This window comes from Fulmarus glacialis, unplaced genomic scaffold (assembly GCF_000690835.1).
Source record: "Fulmarus glacialis isolate BGI_N327 unplaced genomic scaffold, ASM69083v1 scaffold17255, whole genome shotgun sequence".
NCBI classification, from domain to species: domain Eukaryota; kingdom Metazoa; phylum Chordata; class Aves; order Procellariiformes; family Procellariidae; genus Fulmarus; species Fulmarus glacialis.
The window spans coordinates 24288-38888 of NW_009212618.1; the positions used below are offsets into that span (position 1 = coordinate 24288).

At 38.0% G+C, this 14601-nt stretch overlaps 1 protein-coding gene across 1 annotated transcript in view; it reads left to right on the forward strand.

Moving 5' to 3' along the window:
• The window catches only part of SEL1L3 (sel-1 suppressor of lin-12-like 3 (C. elegans)), a 32412-nt gene extending 20334 nt beyond the window's left edge, over nt 1-12078 (forward strand). Inside the window, exons 15-23 of the mRNA XM_009577944.1 lie at nt 1508-1635; nt 2257-2340; nt 4710-4800; nt 4910-4994; nt 7168-7277; nt 8538-8665; nt 10329-10431; nt 10527-10599; nt 11912-12078. Coding sequence (XP_009576239.1) covers nt 1508-1635; nt 2257-2340; nt 4710-4800; nt 4910-4994; nt 7168-7277; nt 8538-8665; nt 10329-10431; nt 10527-10599; nt 11912-12078 — 969 coding nt within the window. The remainder of the gene's footprint in view (nt 1-1507; nt 1636-2256; nt 2341-4709; nt 4801-4909; nt 4995-7167; nt 7278-8537; nt 8666-10328; nt 10432-10526; nt 10600-11911) is intronic.
• The last annotated feature ends 2523 nt before the right edge of the window (nt 12079-14601 follow it).

Genomic DNA, 14601 nt, shown 5'->3' on the forward strand with positions numbered 1-14601 from the left:
AAAGAAGGGTGTTACTGAGGAATTCAGTCAGATTACTTAGAGACAGATGTTACTCAAATATCTCAGTCATACTTATGTGCACGTGTTTGTGTTCCGTTAATTTAGAAACAAAGCAGGTGCAGGTTTAGCTCCAGGGACTGCCTCTGCTTTCCTCCTTCCAGTGACACCGGCCAGGGTGTGTGTACTCTCACATCATGTGATCCTTTCGCTTTCTCTCAGTTTTAGATTGGCAAGGATATAGGGAAAGGATGCTTTCCACAATAGATGAAAGCAGCAGAACCTTGTCCCTGAATTTGTAATCAGCTATGCTACGTTCACGTAGCTTCTGTGAACCTTCAAGCCAGACTTCCATATGTAACTGTTTAATATAGTCCTGATAAACCGCACTATTTTGATTTGTCTTTTTGTGACATGGTCCATTTATTTAATTTTGCACATGTCAGTGAGAAAAGTTATTTTCCCCTAATAGGAGGGGTCTACTTTGTTTATATTTCTTTTAATTAATTTGCAAAAAATGCTCTGTGTAGGTAGTTCACGATTGACAGCACAAAGTGACGTAGGCTGTAATAAATGCAAGCAGACCTTGGGCTTGGAGCTAAAAGATGTTTCCAGTGTGGCCTTTGAGTTCTGAAATCTGGATATACTCCAGACAGCAAGCATTTCTGCTGCCAACAGCAGCAGTGCTCACCAACACATGCATTTGACAAACAGGTTTTCCTTCCCTGGGGATGAAAATACACATTTCAGAGTGGACTGATTATAAGAGTACACCTAGAAGTGCCCAGGTTTCTTTATTCACCAAAGCCAAGGGAAAGAACTACTTTGATATGCTGTGATGGATACTCTGAAGTCCTTGCTCACTCACAGAAAACATATATTGATGGTTAAAGATTTCCTGAAATAAATTATTTCAGGCTGTACGCTGCTTTGGTTTACATTACAGATTACTGTTTCTGAGTGTAAAACATGGAGAGTCACACAGCCCTCCCGCTTCTGCGGCCCTGGCCCTGCCTACTCAGCCTGTGTTATCTTTTATAAGCCAGTTTCAAAGGCTTGAGCACTGTGGTTGTGCACTGCTGGACATACTGAGCACTGCCACTGCTCCCCAGCCTTCACTTAGGCATCACCAGAGTAAAAGTCCCGTTCTGTTTCTCTTCTCCAGGATTCCTTATTAATCTCCCTACTAGCAAATAACTAATTTTACTTTTGTCAGTGCACAGAAGACTTGTATGCTACCAGGTGTTAGTTACACATTTAGACACTTTTCTATTTGACGTTCAATGTGTTACCAGAATTTATGTTTTTAAAAACCTTTTTCCAGCCTAAACTATTAAAAAGCTAGAAGAAAGGAATTCAGTTCATCTAGGTACATTAAAAGTAGTTATACTGGCTTGCCCCCATTAGCCAATTGCCTCTTTTAATTCATTTGATGAGATGAGTCCCAGGAAACAAAACTCAATAAACATTAATAATGCAGAGTTGCTAATTGTGTTTTGTTTCTTCACAGACAGTTGCCGCACGCTATTTCTATAAAGCTGCCCAAGGAGGACATATAGAAGGGACTTTACGATGTTCTCTGTACTACATCACAGGAAGTATGGAAGACTTCCCTAGAGATCCAGAAAAAGCTGTAATGTAAGGAATGAAACCATCTGTTAAAGGAGAATATATTTCTGGTTTTTCTGGGATTATTTTGATTATTCATGGTTTTTTAAGTCCATAGTCTAAATATCTTGTACTTCATGGTGTGTACCTCCTCAACAAAAGGTTCTTCTGCAGTGAAGTTTGATCCACATGAATATGTGTATTATTTAAATGACCAGTAGATTTTGAGAGATGCTGCGTACTTTTAGTACTTTTTTTTCTGGAACAACTCGGAGAGGTTGTGTCTAACAAAGCCATGCTTATTTGATTTTCAAGAAATATCAGGCTCCTGATGTTGTAGAACTGGTATTTTGCATCAATAAAAAGACAGATAGTTAGTTATAGCACTTGTTAACTTACGTTTGTTTTCTTAAAAAAAAAAAGAAAAAACATAGGATGTCTCTGATATGCTCATGGAAATGAATGGACAAAATGTTCTCATTCAGTCAATAGTTACAAGACTGATGCAGCAATTTCTGTGAAATCCCATAGTTTGCCTTATGGAAGAAGTCAGAAGGTGATCCCATATCCTTTTGTGTCCTTTGAGTCAGCGTGAGTTGGGATAACATTACTGGAGCACAGCTGTTCATTCTTTATTGTTCTTTCCTACAGCTGGGCAAAACACATTGCAGAGAAGAATGGCTACTTAGGTCATGTCATCAGAAAAGCTCTCAATGCTTATCTGGAACTTTCATGGTATGTTTGTTCTGTTCTCTTCAAGTTCATTTTCTATTTTTCACTTGCTTCATAGCATGATAAAGTACTTAACATTGGGCCATCACCTCAAAAAAACACAAATAGCAGCACCACTGAAATCAGTAGCAAAATACCCATTGACATAAAGGGAAGGAGGAGTTGACTCGAAGCATAATTCAACAGCTCTGACAGAATCAAGTGGAAAAGAGGGAGTTTGTAGAGTGAAATAGTGTTGTATCTGCTGTCTGTGATTTTCATCCCATAGTACTGTAGCGTGTAATGTGCACTGGATTAGCTAGAGGAATGCTTTTCAGTTTTAATATTCCTTCTGTTCCAAAAACCATACTTTGTTTTCTCTCTTCTGTGTAATTCCATGTCATGAAAACTCAGGCTGCTGGATTAGATTTGTTCTTTTTTTGTGTATGGTTAATATTATCTTTTCTGTAAAGTATAATAGGAGGCTATCCAATGGGCCAACCAAGAGGTTTCAAAATAGCCACCAAGTTAATGCTCCATTTTTGCAGCGACCTGTAGGCATGAGCATCACATGCTGTACGTGCAGGCATCAGACTGTCATACGTGATTAACACAATGGCTCGTTTAGTCCTGCAGCCTCCCCCTGCTAGTACTTAATTAGTGCTTCAGGCTTAGATGTGTCAGTGGACTGTTCTGGAGTAACCCATTCCTAGAAGAAGTTTCTTTTTATTCAGTCATCACAGACATTTCTCCTGAGACTTGACCTCACTTTTCAACACTGAAAAACTCTCAGTTAATATTTTTGTAGTATGTTTGGATGTACAAGCTTCTGCAGCTCGCTCTCCATACAGTCACATGAAAGTCATGTGCATGGGACAGGTAAAGCATTAAGATCCCAGAAGGTCTGGTCTCAACAGCTAGAAGGAAAAAATCTGCTGGAGTCCCACTTGAGATGCCAGTGACTGGGAGTGTATGGTAGTTACTTATAAATACTGGTCCTAGTCATCTCTGGTTTTAGGAGTATGTTCATGTTGAAATCTTTGCTTCTGAATATTTCTTCATGTATCTTGCACAGGTGTAAATTGTTACACTGCCAAGCAGACCACGTAATATGTGTTCCTCAGTCATTGGAGTTAGCAGCCACGTGTTCTACACACCTGTTAAGTCATGGTAGTTTGATCTTCAGAGACTGATTTAAAGGCCTTAAATGTAGTTTCTTTTTTGAATTGCCCTTTGAGACTTAAGGATCAGAAGAACTAACTTCCCAGCTTAGGTATCCTGAATTCCTCCTGTGGTGCCAGGTCTCCATTGTCCCAGATGTTTTCACAGGGCGAGTACAAGGAAGAATTTGTAATCTTGCAGAAGCAGTTGGGAAACAGGAGGTTACACTTGCTAATTTCGTAAGGGCAACTGCTTTCACAAGTTTTCACAGTTTCTTTGCTTAAGCACCTACTCTTGAAGACAAATGCATATTTAACCATATTTGTTTCCAGTTAAACAAACCATTGAACCCTGAAACTTGCCATGGTTTTAGCTTTGTGTTGTGGAGAAAATCACTGGAAGCATGACCCTTTAATAAGAAGCTTTAGTAGGAAAAAGTACACCAAGTGGTTTTTTTATCTTGTAGTTTTAAAACCAAACACCTGATTTTAAAGACTTCCTCTTTATTTTGAAGGCTTAGTCTTCATAATATTGAGTAGACAACAACATGAAAGAGATGCTCTCCTCCTCATGAGCAGTGCTGTACCTGCAATACTGAATTGCTGTACTGCAAATGTAAAATTAGCTTTTATTACTTGCTTTACAGTCAGTGAGGTACCTAGAGTCCATAGAGGGACTGAGGCTGTTATTTTATTCACACAAATATAATGAGAGACAATTCCTGTTCCAAAGAGCCCGTAGTCTAAAAAGACAAGACAAAGAAGTCATAGAAATAAAAGGGTAAAGCATTCCAAAAAAGTACTCAGATGAACGTCTGACAGATATATACACAGCTAAGTTAATTACAGATTTTTTTTTAAGTGGAGGAGGTAAGAGTCTTTTAAGAATGTTTTATCTGAAACATTTAAATAGACAATTGGGCTTAATATCAATTCAACTTTATGATCAGTCTTGCACTTAGAGTAAATGCACACTGGAGCCAATCTAGCTTCAATGCAAGAGAGAAAACACTGCAAATTCTTGAGATCCTGCATGGCTTGTTACACCAAGCGTTGCCAGTAGATGTAGCTGTTGCATGGGTTTGACAGCCCTTGCTTTTAAACCTTGTACCAAAATTTTGCTCTTAGGTGATTTTCAATTTATTTAGTGTTTGGTTTTTTTTTTTTCAACTATAACTAAAATGCATGTTATTTTTGTTAGGTTTTTCACTAATTTATTTTATCTAACGTTAGGCATGAAGCTCTGCTGTATTACGTTTTAGCTGCTGAAACGGGGATTGAAGTGTCACAGTCAAATTTAGCACACATCTGTGAAGAAAGACCAGTAAGTAAATGTATTCACAACTCATTCTCCTAAAAGGAACACTTATTAATAATAATGTGATCCTAATCTCTCATATGTGATATGAATGGATCAATTATTTTCTTTCCAGGACCTAGCAAGGAAATACCTAGCAACTGATTGTGTTTGGAGATACTACAATTTCTCTGTTTCTCAAGTCAATGCACCCTCATTTGGTATGTATAAGGAATTCTTTCTGAATTTTAATTTTACCTTTTTTTTTTTAATAAATTTCAAAAACTACATTTGTTACAACTTCTATGTGAGTGAGCAAGTTAAGGGAAGAGTAATCCCTACTTCTATATTTCCTTTTTAGTGTTTTGGTAGGAATACTGGGGGAAAAAAAGGTATTTTAAGTGTTGTGTTTCAGCACAGCTTTTCTGGGAATTTCCTTTTTATGGCATAAAATGGATAAAATTTGAATAAGATAAAATAAAAAAGCTAAGCCCTGAGAAGGGGCTAGATATTCAGGAGCCTGAGTAATTGACTCAAGATTTAAGAAAAAAAAAATAGCAGTAGACTTCAGAAGCTCATGCTGCTTAGTTTATCAAAGAGAAAATCCAAAAGCAAATATACTTGCATATCATAATTGAGTCATGAGAAACTAATGAAGGCTAAAGGAATCCTTATCTAATTTATTATGAGTTTTTCTGTGAGGGTACAGAGTTTATCAATCAGCGTTGGCACAGCTTACCTTGGGGAACCAAAGGATTCTCTGTTTAAAAAAAAAAAAAAAACCACACCTTTCTGGAAGAGAAGGTTTACTTACATGTAAGTTGCATTCCTCCGGCCTTAAATTTTACTACATCTGTGACTTTAGTGACTAAGTCATTTTGAAAGAGTTATTCAGTATTTGAAAACATTGATCTGATTGTCTCACAAGAAGGCTTAAGTACTTTGTAATAAGCACGTGGAAAAGTGGTGTGTAAAAATAATTTAAGCTATTCATTTAAATACGCAGCAGCATGGAAACTGGATACCACATTGATACAGCCTGAAGCCACAGGAGCTGACAAACCCTGTTAGCTTTCGTGAGGAGTTTGTAGATGCCTTAGCAAGGTGCAGTTTGGATGACCCTTTGGCAGATCCACTGGTACAATCTTATATTAGAGAAGCTTCTGAAGGTCAGACTCATGGGGCGAGACTGTGATTCCATTCAAGTAAAGGAGAGAAGACTTGCTGGCTTCAACAGGGGAAGGATTTTATTACTTTATCTCTTCCTCACATGAGTAATCTAAGGGGAGTTTTGTCTCAGACCCCTCTCTGCAGTAGTGGAGGATCAAATCCCCAGTGTAGGGCCTGGGATGGAGGTTCTAACCGTGGCAGCAGAGATTCCCAGGGCTACGTTATTAGTGCAACACAGGGTGACCTCAAGGCCACTGCCTATTGCGGGAGTGCTCTCCGGGCCAGGGCTGGAATGATGCAGTTGGTATGGTTGAGGGGAACTCTCTTCTTCATGATTCACTAGTGTTCATGGCCTTCCACTCTGCATCTGTGCTAGCCTGTCCATGTATCTTTCTGCCTTTGCTTTTGGGTCAGTGACCGACTTGCTTCCTGGAAGACCTCTGCTATAGTCCACTGTAAAAACAGGTGGGATTTCTAGGTAGCTGCCGTAGACGCACAAGGCAAGGTGTAGAAGTGTTTCAAACCATTTGGGGAAGGCTTAGGTCAGGTAAGTGTAGACGTGGTCATGGGAGTTTTTAAACTCTTCGGCATAGATTAGTGCAATATTATGCTTACTCCTGTCTGGGTCAATGCCTGCTCTGCTGGCACATTTCATTACTGTGCAATATCACAGAAAGATGTTTGTAAAATATTTGCTGGGCTTTGCTTCCTTCTAGACCAGGAAAATTCTATACCTATCGTTGTCCTGGGTTGGGTTGGATTTGAAACTAATGAAATTATCATCAGCAAAGTTCTGTAATTTTTCAGCCACCAGAGTGACAGGTACAGAACAAGCACTTAGACAGCATGTTTTTCAGTCTCATCTTAAAAGTTAGTTAGGGCTAACCTGAATAATAAGGTCATAGGTTGCCCAAAGACAGATTCAGCAAGTGAAGAAGGAAGATAGTATTAAAGTCTCGAAGTCTTAGTTTTTGTAAAAGTAGCAATATCATTCACTAAATTCATTAAAGAGAAACCATGAGAAATTTCAGCCAGGATAAATATTTTCAGTAGTCAGTCTGATGTAAAGTAGCCACAGAGACAATCAGAGAGAAAGAGTACCTTTTTTTTTCTGTAGTATGCTGCTTTAAATAGAATTACTATTAACTTCTCCATCACATTAATAGTTGGTTAATTTTATCTCTACGAATACTCTAAATGATCTGCTATTGGTTTCTTCCACAGCTTACTTGAAGATGGGTGATTTCTACTACTATGGTTACCAGAACCAATCTAAAGACCTTGAGCTGTCAATGCGGATGTATGCACAAGCTGCATTAGAGGGAGATTCACAGGTTGGTCTGCAGAACAATTTGAGGATTCACATGAGACTAGTTATTCTGCTTGGCTACATCTGTGCACTGAAGAGACCTGCTAGAATAAATTACAATTATTTCAAAATGCCATGTGAGTCAGTAGTTGCTGTTTCGTGATAGCAGAAGGTAAACCTGGCATAGATGGGCAGTCCTAGAATTAGGCTGTTTTGAAAGCTAAAGGTGAATGGCGCAATTCAGTGCTACCCTACCTTGACACAAAATTGATCTGTGTTGGTATTTTTGCTCCTGCAAGGGGAAGAATTAATAGATTGCTGAGTTTTATTCCAGTCCTACCCTCTGCTATTTTAGGAAATAAACAAGACAACTGGTCCATTTCCCTTGGTATATTGAGTGACTTCTAGGGTGAATTTTGTTCACTCCACCAACAAAAGCTTCCTCTTAAAATGTTTTATAATGAAAAGATACACCATGTCACATTACCAAAGACATGGAGTGTTTCAACACTGAGTGTCCTGCCCTCAGACTCTCCTGAAACGTCCTGGGTGCAATGTTCTGTTCTCCCTGTCCCTATGACAATGTCCCCAGACAGTATCTTGTATGTGAATTTATTAGAGGTAGCATAGTTGCGTTCTATTTTAAGGATATTGGGACAAAACATTACTGCTAGACTAGCAAAGGAAAGAAGAGAGGCATGAACAATTAGTTTAAAGTATGAAAGCCAAACTGATGGGGAATCCTGTAATACATCTCCTGTGTGTTCATCTTCACGGCTCTGAAAAGACATAGGGATGCCTAAGACTTGTCAAAACTGCAAGATTAAGGATTTAAATTGTGCGGAGCAAATTTCTGGGCTCGGTTTCACTATTCAGATTGCTATTGATGTATAGAGCTAGGTGGAGGGGAATTAAATGGTAACAGAACAGGAATCCGTTTCTGCTTTCAGTCTATATTTCCCTAGTAGATAAAATACTACAGTGTGATATGGTGGCTGTGTTTAAAGAGCAACTAAAAATGAGAAAGCTCAGATCTTTTTCCAGATGGTTTCTAAGAAAATGGTGTCACAACAAATGAACGCTAATTCTTTTGCATTTTCAGTATTTAGCTGGGTATATGGTTGGGAGAGAAGGCTCTTGTAATTATTCAGTGAAGATCACATTATACTAAATGAATTTGTAGGAGGCAGTTATAATTATTTAGATACTTCATGTTTACATTAGACCTTAAATATACTTGTGAAAATCTAATGGTTAAAAAGTGTATATACTTTTTTATCATTAGGGTTTCTTTAATTTGGCCCTTGTCATAGAAGAGGGCAACTCCATACCTTCCTACATTCTGGATCACTTGGAAATTGATCAGGCATTGTATTCTAGTAATACTTCACTTCTTCTAGAACTTTATTACAGGTGAGTCTTTTTTCCCCTTAATCAACATCTTCTGTTTTCCCATGTGAGTAGCGTTTACTCTGGAGAACAGCAACTCCTGTAATTACTAACTTTGTTCATTTGTATGATTTAAGGCAGGTTAAGGTCAACATGCTTGAAATGCTTAAATTGCCTAAATATCTTTCAGTTTATGCCTGTTTTGAGAGACCTGATTATATGTGGTTACCTGAAATACCAGGGACTAGATTTAATGATCCAGGAGGTCTTTTCCAATTCTGTATGTTTAAGTGCCTAAGTTAGGCACTGACAATTTGTATACTGTACAAAACAATCTTTTAATGATAAGTATAGCATAATTTTAATGTGGAATTTAGAAGTATGTAACTGGGGTAATAGCAGTCCTTCCTATTTATTCTGCAAAGACGTTCTAGCCTGTTTCTGCTCACACTGTGCCCCAGAGCATCCTGGCACAGATGTTGTGGCACAGAATATTAGATATGTGAGAGAGTTACAGGTCTGCTGCCTGAACTGCCTGTGCCAATACTGTTCATGCACAAACCACCTAGAGACCTCTGGTTCCAGTACAGAACTTAGGTTTCCTTTACCTGGGTAAAGCAATATATGTTGAAAAGCACACTGGGAGTGGGAAGCTTACACAATATTTGGTGGATTTGTGGAATTGCCTTTCAGATGTTTAAAGAAGGAGGAGTTGACTGTTTATACATGAGGCTGTGAACCAAGAATGAGTGGTTTATCTTCTGTTTTGTTACTGCGTGTTGTGTGACCCAACAAAAGTGGAGATTTGTCAATTCACCAACAATCTATTGAAATTGTTCTTCACTGCAGTTAGCCTGAACTTGTACCCTAAATTACCTCCGCTCCACATGAAATTACCGGTCAGATAAATAGAGCTTCTGGACCAGCTGGTCCATCTGGGATTGTAAGCTTGAGTCTGAATTCTGCCTTCACTTGGGCTGAATCCATTTGCTTTGCAGTGAGGATAACTCCAAAGCTGACAGCGCTGCAGAGATTTTGCATCATCATACACTTTTGTCCAGAAGAGCACATACTTTTACACACACATCCCCCTCCCTCCTCAGCTTGGTAGAAAAGAATCAATAGTAGCTTAAAATAGGTGCCTGTGATTTAGCTGTCTAAGCTCCCCTAGTTGGTGAAGTCCTAACTGATGGAACTGAGAAGCAACTCAGCTCACCCCACAACAGATATCTCATAGCTAGTCAGCTAAAGCACTCTTTAAGCTCTGACTGCATTATGTAGTACTTCATTGTCTCTAAAGAGGATTTAGGCACCAGTCGCCGGCACAGGCAACTAGATTTTGTACATCTAATCTTGAATCAAGTCCTACTGCTGTTGACTCACATTAGTGGGTATGACCTTGTACTGTGACTGCTTAGCAAGGGTAGCCTGGATGCTTAGACCTGTTGTTGACTAATAAGAAGATAAAAATACACTCCTAGGGTAAGGTATTCTGTGCTTAGTGAGGTTAATCTGGTATTCCTATGAATTTTTACTTCACCATCTGTGAGCTAGATAGTGATGATAATATCTGCTTGTTTTTCTGGGTTACTGAGGTTTGCTGCAAACCCACTAGAGATTCCCAGATGACAGATGCCACAAAATTGTAAAGCAGGACTAATTAGTTGTTTTAATCTTCTTGTTGTAGGTGCTGGAATAATAGTAACCAAGAATCAATTAGTCCATGCTCATTAGCATTGCTTTATTTTTACATGAGAGTTTTCTGGAACAATATTTTACAATCTACTCTGGTACGTATTGCTCCTTTGGTACATGCACAGTTCATTTGGAACACTACCTTGGCTTTGCACTGCTCTAATACATGTTTTTAAACTTACTGTCACAGATCTACTTCATGGGAACCTTTCTTTTATCGGTTCTGGTTGCATTTGCAGTGCAGTATTTTCAGTCTTTATCTGGTAAGTATTTGTCTAGTAAAACTGAAGAAAAAGGAGTGATCTCTTTATTTCAGTAAAAACTTCAAAAATAAAAGCAGGAATTCTAGATTTGGTAGAGCTACGTCTGGACAACAACTTATTTGACACGCAAGTAATTTTTTGATCATTGAAAAGGGGTGGATGAAGTGAGGCATACGTTTAAACCTGTTGGGTTTTGGAGAATTTCCCTTGATAAAGGAGATTCTTAATAAAAACATTAACTGCAGGAGATTATGACTGGAAATAAGATATTATTTCCCATGTCTCAACGTGCAGTATTTGTTAGAGTAATTATATGACTTCGATTTCATATGTTGTCTCTGCAATATGCGATGAGACCGTGGTCCCTGTTTCATATGAATAGATCCATTCAGATACAAGGTGGGAGAAAAAGTGAGGTTCAGAGAGCTGGTACATTGGAGTAACTTAGGAGGAGGCAGTTCAGCTGGTAACAGAATCAGTAAATACATTCAAATCAGCACTTGCAGACGACTCCTGTCCTAAACTAGAAAGGTTTGCTGTATGTTCTCTGTTCTGCTGGGACAGAGAATACTAAGGAACAGAAAACCAAATGCCAGACTTCAGTGTCTTAAAATTCCCATTTTTTCTCACCGTATTGAAAGAGATATCAGAGACAAAACGACATTGCTCAAGAAAGGGGGAAAAAACCCTACTATCACATGCAAAAATAATGAGATATCATTTAAAAAGCATTGCCAGCTTCAACCAAGTGTTTCACTTTAAAGTGCAAGACAAGATCTTGATCGGGAAGTTGTGAAATGAATATGACCAATTATGAACAGAGTTTCTTCCATTAAATACATTTTCTTACATTGTGGTTTAACCCCAGTAGACAGCTTAAGCCAATGTCAGAAAATACTGTTTTCTGACATATTTCTGTACTAAAATACAGAAAAAATTACTTTCCACATTGACAACCCACACCTATAGGGAATAGTATTTAAAAAAAAAAAAAACATTAAATATAAAAAGTTTATTTGCATTTTATGATTCCTAGATAGCATTTAAGACATGTAGCTGTGAATAATATGCTGACTATGGAAATAATTCTGAAACCCTGCTTTCCTTTCTTAGTAGCTATAATTGGTGTAACTTGGAAATCATACTACGTATGTACAAAGTATGTAGTTAAAGTTACAGATATTCTTCTTTCAATATTTCATTATCTTTATATTATGATTTTATATCCACATGATATTTAAATATTGATGAATAGACTTCCTAGACACAATGGGGTCTTTTTTAATAATTTCTTTTGATGTTTTTCCTGAAGCCCATAATTCTCCTGGAACAAGATCAGAACCACCGTCAGATGAACCTTCTTCCTCAGGGAACAGCAATGAGGATGCTACCAGACTAGTACAGCAAGATGAATCTACTTTTTCAAACGATTTAGCACAGCAGGATTCAAACCCTCAGAATCCTCTTGTTATGAGCTGAAGTGTAGTTTTCTTAAGGTTGACGTCCCATCGGGAAGATGGGATATGAACAACTACAAATCTAAGAACTGGCAACCAACCCTATTAGTGGCATTAATAATGCAGTCCAACAGCCAAAATCATAGGGGAATTCACTGATCTAATTTCTCCATTATAGAGGAAAACCACCTCTACAATTTATGTAATGCTCCAAACAGATAATGCAGATTATCTCACTATACCCAACACATGATCATACTGTATTTCATTGAAGGACCAGAAGAAAACAGGCAAAGTCTTTGTCTAATTGAAGAATGAGCAAACCTCCCACTGGTTTTGATGAAGAAATTTTACTCACATATCTAGTATCTTACTGAATTGTATTTACTGCATTTCAGCTTACTTTACTGGTGAAGTTATCAAAAGTTTCCAAGTTGGAAGCATGGAAATGATGCAAAAGTGAAACCCAATCACCAACACTTTCCAAGTTCCGTGGCACACCTGCCAGGACTTCAGTACATGCAGTGATAACAGTTACTTTTTTTGGCATTTTTTTATTCCATCGTAACTCTTCGATGTGAAAAGTGTTTTGTTTTGAAAGGAAAACACCAGGAAGAATTGCAGTATGTTCATAACATAGTAGTTCTGCTGGCTAACCCTTGAACTGTCAAAGTTTCACCAGCAATTCCCTAGGGGACACAACAGTTAATGTTTCCAACTCTGCCAAAGAAAGTAGCATTCCTAGTGAATAAATAAAAGAAAATTTAAGTGTGAACAGGTGACACAAAGTGAAAGAACAATTTATTTTGGATTCTTATGTAGATAACATTGGAAAGGATTTATTTCATGTTCTACAGTAACTCTTAGAGACACGTGTTTAAATGAGGGTTTATTTGGTAAATGTTAGATGGGATGTATGGATAATAAGTATGGAGTGCAAATGCCTTCTGTTTGATTTAAAGCTGTCAGGTAAGTGGCTGTAGGAAAGGTCTGACCTTTAAAGCAGGCGTGCATGCACCTCTGCAAAATAATGTTGATCACAGACTATGAATTGCATCAATCTATGCATTATTGAGGGTTAAGTCCACTCTCCTTGCACTACATTATTTACTCTTGTAAATAAAAATATTTTTCTAATTCAGCCTGTATGTGAAGGATTTTTTTTTAAAGCACCTGCCAGATTAAAGTCTCTCATCATATCACCTTGCTGTAGCAAATTCTCAAGAACACTATTCTGTTTTCTTAGCTTCAGATGGGACAATCTACCTTTGCTTTCTGTGAGGAATACAGCATTTTCACAGAGCAGACCTGGAAGAGTTTTTGTTTTGTTTTTCAGTCAAGAATTTTTCAGTAAGAAAGGAATTAATTAAAAAGGTTCGGGGGCGGGGGGGGGGAAACAAACCAACAAAACAAAAACAGAATCTTCAAGAGACATCATCAGGGTATGTTAAATTTTCAGTTTTCTGCAAGAGAAAAAGTGTTTGGAGAAGAGTTGATACTTCAAGACAGCAGTTCCATTGAGTAAGCAAGGGGGAAAAAATCCAGATGTTGTGGGTTTTTTTTTTTCTCTCCACATATGTAATAAGAAAGTGAATTTTGTGTCGCATTACTGTTTTTTTTTTTTTCATTTATTTGAGCAAGAACAGTGCAAATAGAGTACTTTTTGTTCTTAGTAGAGTTGTATATAGAGGCAGTGTAACACATTTTGTTGTGCTTATTATGCGTAGCTTGGTATTCCTTTCTACTAAGTATTTTGAAGTGTTACGAAGGAGCTTCACTTTTACATCCTAAACAGTTGTTGACTTGCAGAGGTTATGCAGAGGTTTTGGTATCCATTGCAAACAGATCACCAGCATTTTTTGAGTCTGAAGTTGCAAAGCCTTGTGCAGCTGAATTTGGTTATATCAAATTCCTTAACACAAGTGTATGGATATTTTAAGAATCCTCTCAACTTTACATTTATCACTTAATAAAAAAAAAAAAAAAAAAAACAACAGTGTGCGTTTGTAGTAAAGCTGGCAGGGTCAGCTGGTGAACCCAGAGGTATTGCAGAAAGTCAAGTGTAGCCTTTGGAGATGAGTAGGCAATTTTCACAACATAGGCATGAAGTTAGGCACTAAATGGCACATACAGTTAGAGCCGTCACAAAAAACCCTAACTATTGGGTCGTGCGTATGGCAAATCTTGCTTCTAGTAAGCTACACATGTAAGATGGATTTTACTACATATGTCATATCTACATAAGTGACAGAGTCTCTACACAAAAAGTGCTGCTTGTTTTTGAAGCCCCTAGCAAGATACTAATCCCAGGGAAGGTTGTCGGTGGTGGCATGATTGCAACCTATGTGTTGAAATCTTGGGGTTCTTAGAGCAGCAGTGGTTTAGGTTGTGTACATATGGGTCAGAGGCAAGCGTTAGCAGTCAGGCTGACTGCATTTTCCTCTCCAAAAGTAAGCCCATGTTCTCAACTTTAGTAATTCACTAATTTGAGGAGGTTTGCCAGAACGTGATTTCACATCTGTATTTCAGAAGACAATTGCTGAAG